General features: G+C 37.1%; 1 protein-coding gene across 1 annotated transcript in view; it reads left to right on the top strand.

Annotated features, from left to right (window-relative positions):
* The window catches only part of PLXDC2 (plexin domain containing 2), a 139,982-nt gene that overhangs the window by 51,834 nt on the left and 65,585 nt on the right, over positions 1 to 22,563 (top strand). Inside the window, exon 5 of the mRNA XM_018075168.2 lies at positions 19,798 to 19,920. Coding sequence (XP_017930657.1) covers positions 19,798 to 19,920 — 123 coding nt within the window. The remainder of the gene's footprint in view (positions 1 to 19,797; positions 19,921 to 22,563) is intronic.

A 22,563-nucleotide genomic window follows, 5' to 3' on the forward strand; every position in this document is an offset into this window, starting at 1 on the left:
ATGTGTGCACCTGTAAAGCCCACATGTAGAGTAGTGCCATCTGTGCAAAAAAATAGCCAACTTTAGAAAGTGAGATGAAATAAGGAGAAAAAAATTTGTCATCTTTAATTCTAGAAAGACAGGTAGCACCATCCTTTTGCCCAAATTTTTCTGCAACCTTTATTGGCTTTTCTGTACTGATTCTTTTAAATATGCTCTCTTCTTACTCATTTCAATAAATACTAAGAGAAAAATAAGAAACATATCAGTGACATTACAAAGTTGTTGCCTAGCTAGCAATAGTATATACATGATGGAAAAGAAGTTTTTAGAAGACATCTTTTCTGCTTAAAATGTAGCTATATGATCTGAGCATTATAAATCCTTAAGTAAATGTAGCAGCCAAAAGATTATTTCTGCTATTGTGATTTTTAAAGATGCCATAATCTTTGTGCAGTAAAAGCTTTGCTTCTCTCTCTAGAGGTGGAAGGAAAGATGGAAAGGGAAACATGTCAAGAGAGATGGAACTCACTTTCAGTTCAGACACATATTTATTTACATAGTCAATGAAATGAAAGAGGTAATTCAGAGCACCTAACCTGTATCCTACTCTTGGATAAATGCCTATTCGCCACTACAATAGGATTCCCTCCTCAGAGCAGGCCTCTTCCCCCTCCACAATCTGGAAAGATGCTGTGAGAACAGACAGTGCCAAGCATGCAAGGATTTCCTCTCTTAAGTGAATGTATGATTTCCATCTGTCAGAGGTTGTGGTTGAATGGAAGATCTGGAAGCAGCCCGAGGCAGAAATGTAGCTAGGCATGGCTGGATTTTGCTTTTCTGTGAGGCTGTTCAACAAAATGGGAAACATCATCTGGGGAATTCAGCCACCTGGGCTTCAGGAGATATTTGACTGCCAAGAGGACTGTACGTGAATGTCTCATTAGGGCTGAAGAACCACCCTGGCTTGGTGCTCCTGGATATCTATAACATCCTTTAAGGTAGTAACTTGTGTAGAAGTTTAAATAAAGATTGCAGTACCATATTCCATGTGTAGCTGAATGGTAGCCGAGACTCTTCTTGAGTGCTATGGTAATATTGGTAGGAGCTGCAGAGGTAGGCATCACAGAATCACAGAATGTACTGAGTTGGAAGGGACCCACAAGGATCATTGAGTCCAACTCTTAGCCCTGCACAGGACTATTCCCAAGAGTAACACAGTGTGCTAGAGAATATCATCCAAATGCTTCTTGAACTCTGCCAGGCTTGGTGCATTCCCCTTTGTTCAAAAAATTGAATAAGTGGAAAACCAGATTTCCTGTCAAAACCATTAGTCCTTTTGTACGCTGTGAGCACTCTAAACATTGACTGAACTCAATAGGTGCTGATGGTCCTTCAAGCCTTTGCAGACACAGGCCCTTAAAGATTTTTATAATTTACTAAATGTGAAAAGCCATCTCTGCAACTGGTAGAATATTCAGACCTTTAGGGCTTTTCATTTGATTGTGTTACCAACCTTTGCAGAATAACTAAAGCATTACAAGTAGTTGTAAAATGCATGGATTTCTTACAGGCTTCAGTGTAAATAATGTGCATTTATTTTGTGAAACATTATTTTTCTGAGTATATTAAAAACTGCATAAAAATTTAGTTTTTATATTTAACATAAATTTAATAGTTGAATTCTCTCTTTGTGATTCCATCTTGTGAATTCATCAGTCTTATTTCAATAGGTATTTTAATGACGTTTGGTCCTTCTACTATTTCTATAGCGTATGTAAGTGATGAGAAGTAAAGAGGCATGCCTGCTCTTTCTCTATTGAGAAATGGCCTGACTTTCATTTAAATCAAATTTATAAGTGATTGGTTTCAACTTGATGGGGCTTAATGAGTTTTCAAAAGCTGAAATAAAATGTGGGGCTATGGTTTCTTAAGAACCAATGTGTTTTCTTCCATAGAGAAACATATTTAATGAAAGACAGACTTATGATCTTTCCTAAGTTTTCTGGCTGAGTGTTTTTAAGTATCTTGTCATAAATAATGGTTTAATTTCTTTTTTTTACTGGCTTATTTTGAAGCTGATCATGAATGTTGAACACGTTGATCTTGAATGTTAAACATTCAAGTTCAGAATCTGCACACCAGGTGTCTTCCTGGTCATGACTCATCACTGAATCTGTGTACATGAGAAGAAAATCCATCTCTAGGGATTGTCGTTTCCACTTTCAGAAGCATCTGATGAAAAAGTTTTTCAGCTGTCCCATACCTACAGGCATGTGATTTCATTTCAGGAAGATGTGATTAGATCATCTCCATCCTAGAACTGATGAAAAAAGTTAAATCTAACTCTCAGGTTTGCACTTACTTTACACTTGCAGAAGTAAAACTTTTTGTTAGCTGCAATTTCAGCCAAAAATTTTAGGAGGTTGAGAGGGAGTAGATTAGCCTACTGAGAGTCCCAAGTGGAAACTGAAAGCTCAAGGCATTTTCAAACAGACATTAATCACACCAACTTGTGTAAGGCTGCAAGTTCATGAAGACTTTGAATTGGCATAAGACTTCACAGCCCAGAGAAGAAACAGTTTCTCTGCTGATCCTGCCTGCTACCTTTTTAGGGCACTGTCTGTGGGATAGCAGAAGTGCTTGTGCTGCAGTTCAGTGGGGTGATGAAGCTATTCTTTTGGTATTTTTCCTGGCTTAGTTTTCTGTTCCATGAGAGGAGGGATGTGAAAGCGGGTAAAGTGGTTGGGGACAGCACATTGGATGAGGATGTGGATTTACATCACCTTGGTGTGTTCATTAAACAAGCTGAGAAATTGAATTTCAATGGGAAAGTGTGAGTTTGGTCTTGGAGGTAAAAAGACTGGCATGAGCATCATTAGTGGCAGATTGCTGACAATCCTTTTCAAGGTTATAAACACAAAGTGGACTTTTATTTTGGTGCCAGCCATCTGTACACAAAAGGAAGGCAGTCCTGTTCTGTGGTGGGGATTTCGAGGAAGTTTCCCCTAATAGGTGAAAGTTTTTGGTTCTGATACCAGCAATCATTTTAACAAAGAGGTTCAGAGAAAGCAATTACTAGTGGTTCTCTGGTGACTGCTACTTGGGTTTGAGCACTACAAGAGCGGTCCTGTTTCCATGTTTCCCGTGGGCAGCTGAGGAAGGAAAAGCAGCAGCAACAACATGGATTTGTACATAATTGCACTCATCCTATGCTGTACCTGTACCAAGCTTTCTTTTGTTGAGAGCTTGCTGGTTTTAGTTGACATCGTACATTATTTAGTTGATCACACACAGATAGAATCAATATCAATCACATCAGTCACATTGGTAGAAATCCTCAGCAGTGATTTTTTGAAGTGTTGCGCATTCTCTATGACTGAGTGTTGCTCATTCTCTATGACTGAGAGTAAGAAGCTGTAGTTAAAGTTCATCTCCAAATAGAGGAAAATGGAAGTGAATAGAGAACTTAGGGACAAAAGTATGAATGTTCTTGGAAATCCCCACTGATCTTACCTCTTATGCAGAGTTTTAAGTGACAGGAGAAAAGAGCTGATGTGACCATTTGGAAACTGACCTTCCCTGAGCCAGATAGCTTAGTGCGAAAGAGGCAACAAGCACCAGTGCAGTTCAGGAGATGATATCCCTCAGCTCTCTAGTCTAGTATTATCGCTGAGTAATAGATAGGGGGATGATCATAGAGGGTTTGATTTGACAGCTTTCTCAATGTGTCAGTCCTGTTGATCAGACACGTCCCAACCATTATCTTCTCTGTCAAGAAAACATACTATTCTATCACACTGTATGTCAGTGTATATCATACTAGAAGTTTTCCTTCTGTCATTTTGATTGATGTAGGAAGTTGCATGGCGTCCTTATCTTTCACAACTCCTCCCTGACTGATACTGTACAAAGAAGTCAGGATGCATGTGATGGTATGTCTGTTAATATCAACAAAGTCACTGTGCTGCTTGTGGTCATTTGTGGTCTTGCCTTCCTCACTGAGCTCAGGAAGCTGTGTTCTGACAGTGTCAGAATCACTACAACTTCACTGTTGTAGTTGTACGATCACTGTTGTAGTGATTCAGCGGTGTCAGCAGCGTACAGATGAAGCTGGGTCTGACTCCTTACCAGGATCCTGGTTTTCTGAAGTGTCTCACATGATGCTTGTGCACTTAAAAGGATTGCAATACCCTTGGTACTAGCTATCACTTCTTTACATTTCCAGAGGAGTCAAATCTCTAGAGGGCCTTTACATAGACTCAGTAAGAAAATCTTGGTTACTGCTAGCTATGACTTGCACTACCATATACCCCTAGTATAATTAGTAACTGAAAGTACGCGCCAGTTCCTTCTTACTTGCATTTACAAAACATATTTCTGGTCTGAACAAATTATGATTGGTTTTATGTATTTGCATGTCCAAGGTGGATTTTAAAAAATTGTACTCATTACTGAATTCCCAAAATAGAGAGGGTGGACACACAGTTGTGTGGGCAGATTGTCAAGGAATAAATAGTACTGATGTTCACCTTTGAAAATTTCCTTTGTTGTCTAAATGTCTCAAAGTGTATACTCAGGGTGGACATTTGAAATCTTTTCTTGCTGCCTTATTCTTAATTTCTTAACTAAGATCACTATAACCTGTGATGAAAAAATAATTTTATTTCCTCTATTAAGAAATAAGGGTATAGGCACCTTACCTAATGAGATCATGTACTCTGAACAAGTAATTATGTTCCTCAAAAAAGGAATGTGAGTTGCCATACTGATGGCAGCTTGTGAAAGTAGCAGCTTCTGGATATAAAGTTTGTACAAGAGTAAAAGTAATAATGAGTTCCCTAATGGAGCCATGACAGAAGACAGAAGGATGCCAAGCCATGTGTCTACACAATCTCAAGGGAAATAAATAGAACCTGCATTATTTTGCTCAAACAAAATGAAGTAAAAAAAATTGATAGGTTCTCCATTTTCTCTCTGCTGCCATTCATGACCTGCAACAACAAAAATAACTATGAGTGCAGGTGGTAGCTGAAAGCAGTTTTGTTCCTGCATCTGCCTGTGCATGCCTCCTGAATTTAATCTTTCAGGAACTTCATTTCTTAAAAAAACCCAATCAAATGTGAACAAGACTATATTTTCTTGCTAAGATTTCATGGGAGGTAAGATTTCCTTCTTGCATCTTAGTAGTTTAATCCATGCTCTCCATTTTGTTATTCATTCAAAAGGAAGTGGGTAAAATGCTCATGGAAAAAAACTGCCACCACTCTTCTATAGGTGTCATCTGATGTGAAGAGCAGCCTATTGTGTCTTATGCAGCATACAGACCACAGCATGATGAAAAAGCCTTATCATTATTACAGCTAATGTCTGTCTAAGGCTTTCTACGTTAAGAGGAGTCTTCTAGCTTTCCTGCCATAACTTTTATCTTTTGGGTGGGTGTTGAGTCAAGGGGCTACAGTTATGCTTCTCCAGCTCCTAATGTTGAAAGAAGCTAATGTGTTTTCTTCGGGCAGATCCTAAATGGCTTCTTCTTGGCAAATACAATCCAGCCACATGTGATTATTACTTTTAGTAAGTTTAAACATAATTATGTTATAACCTGAACTTTGGTTTAGGAGGCAGGGATCACTGTTTATGTACCCTGTTATTACGTGGTATTTACCAGAGATATCCTATTGCTGCTTGTAACTTACCGTATGATTAAATGACCAACATTTATCATCAGAGTGAAGTGTGCATTGTATATGTCTTCCACAATGTAGAACAATATTGTAACTTAAGTTCTAAGCTTTATAGAAATTAATTTTTGGTCTAGTTTAGTCTAAAAGCTCATCAGTTAATTGTTGGAAGACTTAGAAAAACATTTTCAATCTCAGTCATTTAGAGTTTCATTCAGATCATGTACCAATGCATACTGAACATATAAAAGATGACCATTCCAGTTTTTTGCAAATATCTGAAAGACATGACATGTTTTCATATGTGTTTTGCTGAAGCACAGAAATATAAACCCAGTTTCATGTTTCTGTTAGGACATGCTCCCTTGTGCTATAAGGGCTAATGTCTAGCAAGGCTAATGCTGCTGTACTACTTCAACTTCTTAAAAATGTGTTAACAAACAGCCATGAAACAAGGCAGAACTGTATTTATTAAGGAGGTTTGCAGAGAATGCAGGCAAATCAGCTTCCTACAGATGACTTTTTATGCCTATGACAAGTTGAACTCTGAACGGCACAGCTACATACTACCCACCGCCTAGCCATGGCCTATTTCCACACTCTCACTGTATGGAATGAATGCCTTATTACAGATTTGAGGTCTTCAGATGGGAAGATTAATTCCCTTGTGCTCCTAAACCTCTGCATGCGTAACTCTTAAACAGGCTGACCCCTGCCAAAGTTCCTTTTCTTAAAGGACACCCACATTTTAAAAACATGACTTGAAATGGTACCAAAGATTTTTTCCTTTTTTTTTTTAATGACCGTAAGAGAATTCTTCCCTTTAGAATGCTTATTCACATACACAAACACTATTTTTAAAGTTGCAATCATAGAGGTGTTACTTTTACTTTACTTTTGCTTTCTATTCAAACTTGAATCTAGTATGCTTCCTATGGCAGAAATTTGTAATCATATCCTTCAAACTGGTATTGAATATTTTTTTGTCATTCATTCTTTATGGTCAGGTTATTAAAACCTTGGACTTGATACTGTGATACAGCACAGGTCCTATTCTAATAGGAAGATAAGGGAAAGCTTTTTCTCTAATTAAAAGAACTAATTTGAAAAGAGAGTGTAATTACCCAGTTCAACAGTGCAGATTTTCCTGACATTTTTATGGGTGTAACTTTGTTAAGTTACTTGCTTAGAGAGAAAACTTCATCTTTTTGGGTCTGGGTGAATATCTTCCTCTATTAAATGACACTGAAAACGACATTTTGCTCTCCCCATCCCCATCATGTATTACAAAGTTTGTATGAATATCCATATTTCCTATGAAAGTCTTCAGTATTGAAATTTTATAAAAACTTAAACATCATAAAGGAACACTTTATCCAGGCATTATTTCTCTTTTTGGAAGGGAAATTGGTCCATTTCCCTATGTTTGCAGAAGTTTTGTTTGCATGCTTTAAATTACAGATGAATACAGGGCTTTCATGTAATGTAATTTGCTTTAATGTAAACTAATGCAGCAAAAGAGAGGAAACACAAGGGAATTACTGATGATACCAAAGCTAATGTGATTTAATTCCCAAACTCTAAACACTGAGACTAATATATTCTAGTTTTTCTCCACTTATTTTTGTCTGTTTCATTCTGCTCGTGTTACTCTAAGCCAGATGTTTTCGTAGATTAACTCCACAAATTAAAAGCATAGCCCAAAATGATGGTGAGGTAGTGAGTGGATAAAGGAGACAAAGAAAGGACAAGACCAAAATTGGCTTCAACTTCAGTATACAGCGTGTCAGTTACAAGTCTGCTTGTTTTCCCTGCTTGCTGTCTGTTCCTCATCACACCAGCCTGCCACCCTCCCTGCCAGACAACCTTTGTCCAGTGCACTAAGAGATAGATCAGCAAATTGATCTTAATCAAAAAGGTTTGATTTGGGGTTTATTTATTTTTGAACCAGTGTAGAGATTCATCCTCCAAAACATTATCTGCCAGTAGTTCACTAAGAAGGGAAATAAATTGTCTAGTGTGTGACATATCCCGTTGTTTGATGAGTGGCATATCCAGTTTTGGTGATGAGACTGAAGCCACAGAAAGGGGAAGAGCTGGCTGTTTTTCCCTTACAATGGCTGAATTAGAGCAGTCCTCTTGGGAGGGATGCAAAGTTGAACTAGAGAACGGGGTAATATGCTTATATACACCCAAACCTTAACTGAGCAACACATATAACAAGAACCTCTTTCTCTACAGGCAAACGTAACCTTCCTTCCTTGAAGCCCAAGCTACACATGGACATTTACCAGCTTCTGTCTCATTGTTTTGAGCTGTATATTCACTGATGAATAGTTTTACTTGAGGCAAACCCACGCTGCCTCAGGTCTCTGAACTCTGTGTCCAACACAAACATGTGGTGGGATAACAAGGAATCGGAGGGCACGTAGCTATGGCAGAATGTTGACAGTAGAGGAACCCAGAGCTAATTCCCTTCTGAAAAAATCTTGATAGAATAAAAAACATCTTCATTACATGCTATTTCAGTGGATTTTGTATGTATATATGTGAAATGTAATTTACTGGGATCTCTGAAATTTCTCTGATGCATATTAGCCTCTGCAGTCTTCCCTGACATACTGAGTGCTGTTGTTTACATGGATGTGAATATGATACACATAGGATTAGCTTAAGTAGTTTATGAAGGACTAATAGTAGTGCAATAGCATTATATAATGGGTGTGGAATTAATCTGTACCTAGCAACCCCAAAGTTTTATTTCAAATAACATTGATTTATTGCAGTAGAAACCCAGACATTCTCCAAACTGTCTTTCTGTTATGCGTAAATTTTAAGCAGACTTTTTAAAATTTAAAATTTTTGTCTTCTGCAACCTTGTTGCTTCAAAGTTCTATAGAATGAATGACAACCAAGTTTGATGGCATTCAGCATTTTTCTAAACCCCATTATTCTTTCTGTAATGAATTCTTTGATACATTGGATAATAATTATTTCATCATAACCTGAAATTCTTTCATTTTTCATTAAAGTCCTGTTATTCAAATTTCCTGTGATTTATCCAGGTAAGAAATAGCTTTTAAAGTTAGAAGGAAGAAAGAGGAGAATAAGCAAAGCAAGCAGAAAAGTTATGATAGTTATTTTTATTAGTCTGTGTGGTAATACAGGAGGAGAGAGATACAACAGCAAAAGAAGAAGAATCTGTATTGATATTACAAGTTTGATTCAAAGATGAACTCCTTTATATTAAATGTTTTCAAACATTGAAAGACTCTTTTCCTCAGTTCCATCCAAACTTTTTATTTATGACAAAAGCAGTTCAGGCATGAAGATATTTTACTCAACCAGTGGAAGAGACATTTATATCAGAAATAGACTGCAAAATTAGATTTCCCTCTAACAGCTCTGTTCAAGCCTCATCCAAGGATTCAACAGTGCCAAAGTTAAAACAATGACACAGCTGCTAAGATATTCGTCCCAAGTGAGATAATCCTCCTGCCAACCTCTTTTCTCTGGTTCCAGCCTGTCTAGGAACTGTGTTGGTCTTTGTCTGGCTGAAGCTGAGAGGCACTTGGGAGCTATCGCTCCCAAATACACTATGGTGGTATCTCACTGAGTAGATACTGTATTTCATGCCTCTGTCCAAGAATTTTCCCTAAGGAAGTAAGTACATGATCAGAGAGGAACGAATACAAACCATGAGACTCTAAATAACTTTTGTGATTCTTTCTCCTGAAGTTGAGAGAATTTGCAATTTTGAGTCATTTAAAGTATGTGAATGGATACTTCAGTTGCAATTAAATTTGCAAGTTCTGTGCACTCTGTCACTGTCCTTACGTAAAAGGGCTTCTCTTGCTCCTGTCCTTTTCCTACTGGTATCTAACAACTTCCTGACAAGGGATGTCAGAAGAAAAATATGTACTGGAAGAGTTTCGTGATGCATTATCGCCTAAATCCCTTTACTGAGTAGCATGGGATATTAATCAGAAAGGGTCATGTTCCACCAGATCATATACTTTTCCCAAAGAGCATGAGTAGCAGGGAAGCTACAGCATGCTGGAAAACTTATTGACATTTACTCAATGTCATACATTGCATGTTCTCAAATTTTCCAGATAATGCTTGCTTTAAGTATTAACAAAGCAGTGGGAAAAATAATGGTGAAAAGATAATTTTCTGGCCTTTAAATATCTACATCAGATAACACAGAAGTACGAAGAAGAGTATGAGAATTGTGTGTATCTTTTCTTTTACCATCACGAACAGACTCACAAGGAGACCTTGTAAGGTTATGCAATTAAGAAACACTGTTATACTTATGCCTTCTGGGGTTTAGCTTTCAGATAGCCCATTTTTAAGGCCAAAAGAAGAAATGGGTTGGACATTCAATCTAGTCAAGCAAAAGCAAAGCAAAAATGTATGTATAATCTGTCTAATTCATTTTTCCCAGAAGGCTGGGAAAGAATCATAAAATAACATGAGAGATTGGTTCATTTTACACTGATCTTGAAAGCTCGTTAAGGTATTTAACTTTCACGGATTGTCTGAGGAATCTGGAGTTGCTGTTATCCTTTTGTTTAATTACTCTGTAATCTTCATGCAATTACAGTGATGATAACAGTCTTCTACAGACATAACAATAAATTAACCATCTGAGGGAAAATGACATTACTTAAAGCTTACTTCAGTGAAGTATGAAAGAAAAATTAATATGGCTATATAGGACAAGATGTGAAAATAAATTGCATTATCTATTTCTAAAATTCAGCATTCTAATGTATTTTAGGGGCTTAGTAGAATAACATTCTTGAATTTGCTTCATAATGAAATGGTGAAGAAATATCATGAAAATCACAGGGAAAGCACAATTTAGCATAGCTGAAAAAGATACAGTGCAGCATTTTGTGGGCTATGCTTTATACACCTATGCAATAATTGTCAGCTTCACCGAATAAATACATGAGCAACACAACTCCTGATGTTTTATTTCCCCACATCTTGCCATCTTTCGATTGAATGTAAATGTCTCTTTTGCGTCCTTGTATAGTTTATTTCCAAAAACAAGAATAGATTGATCAGGTTTTTACTGTTACTGCTGAAGAGAAAAAAAAAGAACATAAGGTGAAAATGTGGTACGTCAGAAACAGTGAGACAAGAAAACATCCTGAAAATAAAATGCAAGTCAAAATTCTCAGCAGCATTAAATAAAACAACTACAAAAAAATTCTACATCCCCCTGGACTTTCAACCGAAGAGAAAACTTGCAGCTGAGTTTTCTTAACTGAGATACCATATATGATCATAAATTGCTGATAACTGTTTTGAAAAGGTAGTTTGAAATGGAAAAAATATGTGACCACTTTACAGACAGAGACAATTTTACCAGTTGATAAAGCTTGGATACATTTTTGTTGGTTAGGGAGCTGTTTTCTTATTCTCAATAAATTTCTATGAAGTTGTTTATAATTGTACTAAGGTAAATTAAATGAAGGACTTGAATTAAAATGATGTAATAACTAGTTCAACAACATATTTATGCAGTGTCCATGCAAACAAATGTCTTCTAACCTAGTAAGAAGGTGCATTTGAAGCAGTAATGTTGTTATCACCTAGAGAAGAGTAGCTGTAACAAAAGGGTTGAATTGTTCCCTACCACATAGAAAAATTATATGTATTTTCTAATTAAATAAAAGAATAAGAAATGAGCAGGGAGAGGTGTTAATGTGTGGGGAATAGTCTTTTACAGGAGAAGCCTAGTTTCTATAGCCTAGATTACATGTGTCACAAATCATAATTTATTCCCATTTGAACAGAACAGAGGTTTTTGCAAATAAGATAGTTTGTGTGCTGCAACTGAAATGAGTTATCCTGAATAAAAGAATGTCAAGGTTTTATTAGGTGCTGATTTTTAATAAGAAACGTTTACAAAAATCCTTTAGAAGCGAGTACTTAAGAACCAGTTGTTTTTAAGGTACCATTTTCCAGTGATAGAACAATTTAGAAATCTGACACTTTAGAAACAAAAACCTCAGTCTTACAAGATGTATATATAAACTCTCATGTCCTATATCTCAGTCTCTATCTCTGTTCTATTTTTTCCTACTGTCCAGGCAAATAGTTATTTAACAAGAGACTTCAATACACCTTTTTACATTACCAATTATCATAGTCAACTGGAAAACACAGAAGAATTTTTGATCCACTTTCCAATTTCTTTGTTTGGCAAAAAAATATCTCTGACAGCTGGAGATGTTAAGATGGAATATAAATCACTTTTAGGATATGAGGGGTTTTTACACACCATTAAGTTGTGAGCAGCTTATCTTTGTCTTGGTTGGCGATGCCCAACGCTGGCAGAAATCAGACATTAAACACTTCTTTGTCCCCACAGTTGGCTGTGGTGGGTTTTTTAAACAACCCCAAGGTAAGTCTCATAGTTTCTCTCCTATTTTCTTCTTCATTAGATATAGGGAAGTGGATAAACAAATGAGGTAGGTAACATAGCCCATTTTATGGCAGTCTTTCAACAACATATAATTGTTAGATTGGGGGTAAAGCTGTGAAAATTATGGTAACTCTTAGTCTGTACAGTACTATACTTGTGCTGACTCTGGTTTTCATCAAAAATGGGTAGTGAGCTCAGTCTAGGATGGCAAATACAGGGTAGAAGTTCTGCTACCCATTGAGGTAGCTTTGAGCTCATATGAAATACCACCAAATGCCCAGGGCAGATCCTCTCAGAAGGCTTTTATTTTGCTGAGACCAAAAGAAAAGCTATCAGAGAGTAGGGAAGCTCCAGTTTCTCTGCAGTTTTCTCTGTTGGCTGCACAGTTTTCAAAGTGTTTTGGAGGAAAATGGGCATCAGAAGTCTCTTACTTTCACCCTGCTTAAGTGAGAAAATGAGCAGGGAGAAATGAAAGGAATGATTTCTCTGTGCAACAAGATATTTTAGGAGAGTGGCAGGGGGCATGGTGAGAGTGTGTTGTTACTCCTCTCAAAGCTTGTTGCATGTGTGAATATACAAGCTGAAATCAAGGCTTTAACTTGAGTGATCTGGGTTGGAGCCTACCCTTTCAGGAAAACCACTTTCCTCTGGTTCCCTATTTCGGAAACTGCTCTGCTATATTCCTTCTAGTTTATATGCTGCAAAGGCATTCGAGTAAACCCATAGTGAACTGTGGGTTGGAAAGGCAGTGCTGCCTTTGCCTAGGACAGTCTCTGTCATGCAAAACCTTTCATTGTTCAACCACTGTTGGCAGACCCTTTCTTTTCTAGCTCAGTAACCACAGCTTGTTTTTTACTACAGGTTTTAACATATGGTTTTACTTAACATTAGCTACTTGATAAAAAAATGAACTTTTTTTTTCCAAACCAATCTTATGTTTTATTCTACATTTAATATTTTGTATGAGGTGGTTAGATTTGTTCTCTGTTTTGAACTCCTGGGATTTGTTCATTTGTATATTTTTAAATGCATATCTTTTCATTTAATCTTAAATTCCAAGTATCATCTTTTCACTTTTCTGATCTGGAATTAATTAAGGTGTCTCAAGAAAAGTGTACATCCTCCATCTTTTGATTCCCTGTGAGCCAACATTGTATGGCAGAAAAAGCCTTCTCTGGGGACTCTATGACACACTTCAGATTAAGTCAACCAATGTGGAACGGGATCAATTAATTGCCTTTAAAACACACCAGGCTTTGGAGATCATTAAAATACTATTGATGCCTGTACCTGAAACAAAAAGTGCATGAACCAACTTGTACCATGATGGCAAAACCACCTGATAAGTATACTTGGTTTATGGAGATTTGATGGAACTCATGTGCCATTCAGTCAAGTTCTCAAATTCTCCAGAATTGTGAAAATATTATGCAGTGTGAATAACCTAACCTAGACAAGAGCTAGCAATTACTGAGGGTAAGATTGGTGCTTTAAGTGCTCTGTTTCAGCTGCAATTTTCCACCTATCTTTTACTAAAATATCACTAATCTAAAAATAAATAAATAAAGCTCTTTACAAGATACAAGAAATTCCAGTAATTCAGGAAAATTGCGTTATTTTTGTGAATTACCTAAAATAGTTGCTATATAAAATAAATATGGAAGAGGTAATACATAAAACAAGAACAAGAACAACACCTACACCAGCCAGCACAGGTTTAGGAAGGGCAGGTCCTGTCTGACCGATGTGATCTCCTTTTATGATCAGGTGACCTGCCTGGTGGATGAGGGGAAGGCTGTGGATGTGGTCTATCTGGACTTCAGCAAAGCCTTTGACACTGTCTCCTACAGCATTCTCCTGAAAAAGCTGGCAGCCCAGCTTGAACAGGGGCACTATGTGCTTTGTTAGGAACTCGCTGGAGGGCCGGGCCCAGAGCGTGGTGGTGAACAGTGCTGCATCCAGTTGGTGGCTGGTCACTAGTGGTGTCCCCCAGGGAAGAGTGTGTGGCCCAGTTCTGTTTAATATCTTTATTTATTATTTAGATGAGAGGATTGAGTCCACTATCAGCAAATTTGCAGATGACACTAAGCTGGGGGGAGTGTTGACCAACTAGAGGGACCTGGACAGGCTGGAGAGTTGGGCTGATTCCAGCGGGATGAGGTTCAACAAGGCCAAGTGCCGAGTCCTGCACTTTGGCCACAACAACCCCCTGCAGCACTACAGGCTGGGGACAGAGTGGCTGGAGAACAGCCAGGCAGAAAGGGACCTGGGAGTTTGGATTGACAGGAAGCTGAACATAAGCCAACAGTGTGCCCAGGTGGCCAAGAAGGCCAGTGGCATCCTGGCCTGTATCAGGAACAGTGTGGCCAACAGGACCAGGGAAGTGATTCTGCCCCTGTACTCAGCACTGGTGAGGCCAGACCTGGAGTGCTGTGTCCAGTTCTGGGCCCCTCAGTTCAGGAAGGATATTGAGGTGCTGGAACAGGTCCAGAGAAGAGCAACGAGGCTGGTGAAGGGACTTGAGTGCAAGTGCTATGAGGAGAGGCTGAGGGAGCTGGGGTTGTTTAGCCTAGAAAAGTGGAGCTCAGGGAGACCTCATCGCTCTCTACAACTCCCTGAAAGGAGGTTGTAGCCAGGTGAGGGTTGGTCTCTTCTCCCAGGCAGCTATCAGTAAGACAAGAGGGCATTGTCTTAAGCTGTGCCAGGGGAGGTTTAGGTTAGATATTAGGAAGAAATTCTTTACAGAGAGGGTAATAAAACACTGGAATGGGCTGCCCAGGGAAGTGGTGGATTCTCCATCCCCGGAGATCTTTAAGATGAGACTGGATGTGGCACTTAGTGCCATGGTCTAGCAACCACAGCATTGTTGGATCAAGGGTTGGACTTGATGATCTGGGAGGTCTTTTCCGACCTGGCTGATTCTATGATTCTATGATTAGGTTAAGTCATAGGATGTATTGTGGGTTGTGGCAAGGTTTAAGTAGTGTGGTGCCTTTTGGAACATATTTAAGAAAGGTTCAAAAATGTTCCACATCAGTGTCAGAATTGAGGGAAAAAACATGAGAAATAAAACTGTGAACACCAAGGGAAGAGAGAGAAGAAGAAGGAGGAGATCATCCAGGCACTGAAGCATCTGTGGAGGAGACAAGGCTGGAGCAGTTATTTCTCTGCAGACCGTGGAAGAGCCACACTGAAGCAGATATCTGTGCTGCAGCCTGTGAAGGACCCCACACTGGAAAGGTGGAACTCTCATAAAGGAACCATGGAGGACTCCCAGTGGAGCAGTCTTATCCTAAAAGATTGCAGCCCATGGGAAAGTTCTACAGTGAAATAGGAAAAAAAATGTGAGGAGAAAGGAGTGACACAGATTAAGTGTTATGAACTGACCACAATTCCCATTCCCCATCCCACTGCACTGCTCGATGGGGAGGAGAAGGTAGAGAGGTCAGGAATAAAGGAGTGGTACTAAGTCTGGGAAAAAGGGAGGGGTGGAGGGAAGGTGTTTTAATCTGTCTTTCTCACTATGTGAGCCTGTTTTATCTAGCAGCAAAAAAAATTAATTTTCCCCAAATCACTTCTATCTTGCCCACGACAGTAATTGCCAAGTGTTCTCCCGGTCTATATCTGAACACACAGATTTTTTTCATCTTATTTTGTCCTCCTATCCTTTTGAGGAAGGGTTGTGAGAGAGCAGCTGGGCGGGCATGTGGCAGATGGCAAAGGTCATTCCACCACATAGATAGACTGAACTGGCATTATAGCTTTGAAGTAGTACAGGGCACCTAAAATATATGCTCTCAAAACGGAACCTACTCATCACAAGTACAATTCATTTATACCCTTATCCAATATGCTTTTAAGATATGACCAGTTGTTTCATATATTTAAAAATAAATTACACGTGGAATTACAACCTAAAGTAGATTTTTTTCTAATTCAGCTAAATACTGAAATGCAAAAGGGGTTTATCATATTGTCACCTAGATATCACGCTCAGATTTACGTAGTTTTTCATGCAAGGTCTTAGAAGGTTTATCCTAAAAGTTAGTTATCAACTAACTTAGAAGATGGTTATCAACCTAGATATTTCATTTTCTTTTATTATCTGTATATCCCATATCCTATCTTCTTTATAGACACACAATAGCAGCTTCAAAGGACTCATTGCCTGTTCAGCTTTGAACATATATTCTGTTATTCTGTACACTTGGCAAATATTGTCAAAAACTTTCGAAGTCCTACTGAGTTTGTGCACAGCTAGGAATATAAAAAAAGAAACCACAGAAATCTTATGTGCAGAATGTTATATTCTTGTACATGAAATGTTCTTTGTAAATCTAATATGCTAATGTGCAACAGATAAGGAGCATATTTTGGAATGGATAAATTCAGATGTAAAATGCATTTTTAAATAAATTCAGTGTCCTGCATCAGGTGGAAATGTGCTTTCACAGTTAAGTGGTTATATATATATTTTTCCCTCTATTTGTGTGAGTGTAAATTTGTACACTACAAGAACTAGAAGTGTACCCTTCTTGATTTACAAGTGGGTTTAGTATTATTTCAACCTTATTTTTAGTTAAATTTATGTGTACATACTAAACATACAAAATGCTGAACACTCTCCTATTTGTCTTCATTCCAGTATTTAGGAACATATTATGCTTCTAGGTATAATGCTTGTGGAGAGTTTTGGAAAAGAGCTCTACCAACACCTCCCACAAAAGACTGATTAAGTGGTTCAGGAAATTGCAGGTCTGAAAAAGTCTTCCTTGACTAAATGAATCAACCATAAGCATTTACCACTGTCAGAAAATTAGGTTACAGATGATATAAGCCAGTTTTCTGTGGAATTCCATTCAGGAATAAGTTAATTTTACATTTGCTGCTTTCTTTAAGTTGTAGTGACAATGATAAAATATCCATGATCAACAGTGGCTTCAGCTTTTGAATCTCTGGGATGATTTGAAATTACTTTTTGTTTCTTTTCAAGTTGTTCCAATGCATGCCTGGAGCCCTCATTAGAGTGATCTTCATGCAAGGCCTGCCCGCTTCCCAGCTATCATCCACCTCCTGCTTTCCATTTTTGTCTATAGTAAAGCTGCATCCGGCAAACCCTTGGAAATACATGCTGTGGTTACTAATTACTTGGGCTGATTTACTTAGTTATGTGTTCCAGCACAATTAAGTCCTTTCTTTCCCTATTGTATCTGCCTCATTATTAGTTATAATGGTGACATTTATACTGTAAATGGGATGGAAGCATGAAAGGGAAACTGTGTGTAAGGATAGGACCGTTGTGCAAGGGATGAATAAGTACTGAACTGTTAAGGCTAATTGTAATATAAGAATATGGCTTCAAAGGTTTTGTTTGTATTGTCTTCAAAATATTTTTGAGGAAGGGTTTCAAGGTTATAGACCCACCCACAGCTGTGTTAAAATATGTGTGCAGATGAGCACAGGGATAATAAGCAGTACATAATATGAGGTATATTTCTATGAAATTGCATGTATTTAGAATGTCTAAATAAGAATAAAGGATTATTTCTCAAGGGAATGACATTTAAGAAGCAGACAATAACAAAAACAAAATAATGAAAATGCATTTCAGGGACTATACTTTGGCAAGACAGTTGGCTATCCTAAAATAACAACTTATAGAGTAAAATTCCAGCCACACTTCTATTTTCTGAAAATTCAAGTTTATAAATTACTTGTAAATATGTGTGGGTAGATATTTTTTTAACTTATGTTTCTCTCTCCATATCAATTATCAAAAAAGAAAAGTGATACTTAGATATTCAGTTGAAGGAATCTGCCCTCCACTCTCTCTCCTCCACACCCCCTCTCCACACACCCCCAAAAAAAGAAGTTTTAGTTTAGTCCTAAGACTTAATTTAGTAGTTAGGGAGTGTCCAGATATTAAAATACTGTATCTTTCTGATACACAGATGTGTTTTAACGGAAGAAAAAGCAGCTTGATTCCTAGCTTACCCCTTTGTCAGATGCCAAATCTTGCAACCGAATTTTTCGTTGTATTTTCTCCACACTTGGCTTTTTCTTAGCTCTCCTATCACCTCCACATTAGTTGACTTCACAGAACTTGATTTTAAATACTAGCAGCCACGCAGAAGAATTATTCCAGAGAACCACTTTTCTTGTTTGTTTCTTTGTAGCATCTTATGACTTCTAGAACTAGTTCCATGAACAGTTATCAAGAATTTAGCTACATATTTCAGGAGAGGACAGGAGTAGAAGGATGGCTAAAGCACTCCATAAAATTATTGTTTGTCCTGCACTCAGAGATTTCCTGTGTCATATCAAATAAGTCTGTCATCTCACAGTGGTTAAGAGGGAGATACCATTATTAAGAAAGTGAGGTTGCACATTAATAGTTTTTAGATAGCATCTCTTAACAGGAGATTTGATCAGGTTTGTATTTAGTTCTGGAATTTCAGAATTGTATTTTAGGGATAGATTTGCATGCTCCTACATAGTATGTTGCATTGCCATAATACTTAATGTGAGAAGAAAGACTTCTTGGGTTTGACAGTGGAAGGAGTTGTGGAGGAAGAAAGACTCTCAATACAAAATGAAGATGGAAAAAGAAACACAAACCAGTGCAAATACTGTTGCAGTGAATAGTATCATTTACCAGTAAAAAAATAAATATCTTTGAGATGTCTTTCAAATAAAATTTTTCATATTAGAAAATATTCTAATATTCTTCTTGTTGTTGAGCTGTTTGCTGTTGGAATATACTTCATTGACTCAATAGAAGGAGAAAAAGCAAACATTTCATCATAAGGCATCATCTGGTAAACACTTTAGGAGGAGAGGTAATATCAAATCTTAGTTTTGAAGCTCTGCCTGTAGTCAAATCAAGTTAAAAGTAAAGGCTAAAACAATCATAAACAACATTTGTAGACCATCTACTGTTTAAAATTGAAGAGGTTTCCTGCCATTAAAAGACACAAATTTTTGCTTTGAAAAAAACCTGCAGGATTACTGTATTCACCGTAGATGACTGTTCTTTTTTCAAATGAAGGTTCCAATTCCAAACCACCAGAGGTTTTTGATGGAAGAAGCTCACTATTAATCTGCGGACTATGGTTGATTCAAGAGCGAATAGGATAAACTAGTGTGACCTGACACTGCAGAGAATGTAGTAGAAATGTTACTTGGCTTATAATCCTGAAATAGTTCCACTCTTCATCTAAATTTTAGATGAAATAGTCTCTCACTCAGTGTCTCTAGAAATATGAACAAGGGTTAGAATAACTTTTGAAGAAGTCACAAATTACAAAAGCAAAACAAACAAGATTTTTGGAAAGGATAGAAGAAACCACTATGGAATATGCTTGCTGGTAAATAGCTCATTTTCACAATGCCACATAGTTGCATATTTTCCTTAACTGGAGTTATTCTTCCTTGAGTTTTCTTTGGTTTTATTTCTATATGAGAACTTCCTTCTTGAACTACTTGTTCCACTGTTCATTTTGAATCTTGTTCTTCTTGCAGCCATGACAGATGTTTTCCTGACATTTTAGCTCTTATTTAATTCACTATAAAATTTTGGGATTAATTTCTCTCAGATGACCCTCTAATACTCTGGCAATGCCTAACTCAATCTGCCATTCTATATATCTTTCCAGAATTTACTGAAATGGTCTCAATTTTTTTTTATTGTAGGTTTCATATATACTGGAGAAGTTGTACATCGAATGCTAACAGCTACCCAATATATTGCACCCTTAATGGCAAATTTTGACCCCAGTGTATCAAGAAATTCAACAGTCAGATACTTTGATAATGGTATGTAGCAGTCCTTCACAAATGAATGTGTCTGTATCCCTTGACTCTTCTTATTTTCTTAACTATTTTTGAGAGAAACATTGAAGATTTTTTAAAATTTTTTTGGTTCTTTTTTTTAACTCCCAAGCTGTATAAAGGATGTAACTAGACATACATAAACAGTTCTTAATTTAGAAAGCAGTTAAAGAGTCATGAATGCTTTTTCCTTATCAAACAGATATCTTCTGGAGGTTGAAGTGCATCAACTCAAACTAGCAATGCATTTTATCAGCTTTAAAAGGAAAAATCTGTCTTGTATAAAAGTGTAAGTTCCTGCTATTTCAAAATATATATATATAGAGAGAGAGAGAGAGAGAGAGAGTAAATACCATTTACCCACTACCTAAAATGAAAATAGCATTTGTGGAATGCAATAGCAAGAATACACGGAAGCAGGGCAGGCAAAAGGTTAATAAACCTGTCAATGACTAAGTGCATGGAGTCCCAGGATTGGAATCCAGGACATTCATCTACACCGTGAATTCTCAACAGTTCCTTGTAAAAAAGATTGAAAGAGTAAAAGGCTAACTGCAGTGTTATGCTTGAAACTCTGTGAGATATTTCAAAGGCCTTGAATGTGTGGATATTTTTCTCTTGAATTCAGTTATAATCGATATTTCAGAAACGTAATCCATGTGGTTAAAAGGCAGTGACTGTCTATTCTGAATTTAAAACTTAGACAGTTTAGTATCATGACTTAATATCATCAGATCCATGATTTTTAAATCTTCCTGGATACGCATGGATTAATCTGTATGTTTATTTATAGTGAATTTAAGCATAAATTTACAGCATGTTCAAAATATATTGTATTTCCAACCAGGTGTGTTACTTTTTGTTTTTTAGAACAGTGATCAATATGCATTGTATAACTTTTGTACCTAGTCATAACCTAGTCATAACTACAATCTAGTCATTGCAGCATATGTTTGTTAAAAAACCAATAAAATACTTACATGAGAAAATCCTACTCCTTACATGAAGAATTTCAAAGAGAAAAAATATAATTTTGATTTCATAAATTATTTAACATTATAGCCTGAGATTTTTCATCTTTTCTTAAAGAATCTGAGGATTCTGGGGAAGACATTGCTAATTCTCATTGCATTCCAGACTTCCAATCTTCATATGAGGTGAATCAAGCTGTATCACATGGCTTTCATGACAAGGTTAAACAATTCTTTGAGATTTTGGATCCCCCTTCACGTGTAAGGCATGATCTTTTGAACTCCATGTGCTTTAGGACAAAGAATTGGCTATCTTACCACAAATAAAAAGGAACTGAGCAGATTGTATCTTCAGCACCTTATTTCTTACGTCCATGTTTTCTCCCCATGAATAAGTGTACTGCTTTACAGCAGCATCTGTAGTAGGCAAGCACAAAGCATGGGGTCCATCAAGGTCTTGCTGACAGAGCTTACTGCAAGGAGTTTAGGCACACACAAATCTTCCTAAAAGCCCTGGGAATGAGATGACAGTTTTGGTGGCAGATGATTTTCATTTTTGGGTAGGGGTCTGAGATGCACATAGATCTGAAGTACTCAAAGACCAACCATAAGAAATTCTGTCTGTTTTTATTCCAATAATTTTATAATTAATAATTATATATTAAAATGTAAGTATTATAATATTATTATATAATACATATATTTTTAAAAGTCAACCTACCTTTAAATAAAATTTAATACAATCATAAATAAATATTCAGAAAGCAGTTAATGAGTGTGGTCACAAACCAAAAAATGCACTGTGTGTACAATTAATGAATATGTACTACATCTATGAAAGACACAAAAGACAATAATGTGCTGGACTTAGTGCAGTGTGTACCCAAACTTTCTATGCTCATAGTTTCACCTGCCAAGATGTGTTCATGAGATTTACATCACAGAAGATTTGTGACAAAAGATGTTTCAAGGATATATCAAAAATATTTTGAGCTGGGTACATACTGAGTCATCATAAACACTCCAGGAAAAAAGGAAATTAAAGTGTGAATCAAAGCACATGACTCCACTAATGCTGAAGAGAGAAGTTGTTGAGGAAGCCGTATAAAGACAAAAATGTTGGTTTTCATAAACACAGTTTTAGTGATAAGTGTCTTTCAGTCAAGCTGCTTGAAAATAACCTTCAACATCTATAAAACATGCTCACAGGGTATGCAAGTTGCTTGGGGTACATTTTTGCTGTGGTAAGTGGATATTCAGCTAGTGAACTCCCATGAATATTAACAAGCCTCTTGCAACTAAATCTCTGCATACCAGACTCAATATTTACCCTATGCATGAATTCTTAGTGAGTTTGATTTAAACTACATTTATTTAATGCAAAGACCTAACATTTTTCAACTTGCAGAACCTCAGCAAGGACTTGCACCATGCAGAAAATAGTTTATGCTATTTAATTAATGCATAGTTAATGGAAGAATTCAAATTCCTCAAATAAGAACTTTTACTAAGCAGGTGATGCTATTAGCACTTCACATTTCAAAGTCATCTGGGTTTATGTATATGGTGCAAAAAAGCCCCTGCAGAGAAGTGGTAATGGCAGCACACCTGAACTCTGAGTGCTGGATCCTACCTTTAGTGATTGTTGATTCCAGAC

Source organism: Manacus vitellinus, unplaced genomic scaffold (assembly GCF_001715985.3).
Source record: "Manacus vitellinus isolate BGI_N305 unplaced genomic scaffold, ASM171598v3 scaffold_3_pilon, whole genome shotgun sequence".
Classification (NCBI taxonomy): domain Eukaryota; kingdom Metazoa; phylum Chordata; class Aves; order Passeriformes; family Pipridae; genus Manacus; species Manacus vitellinus.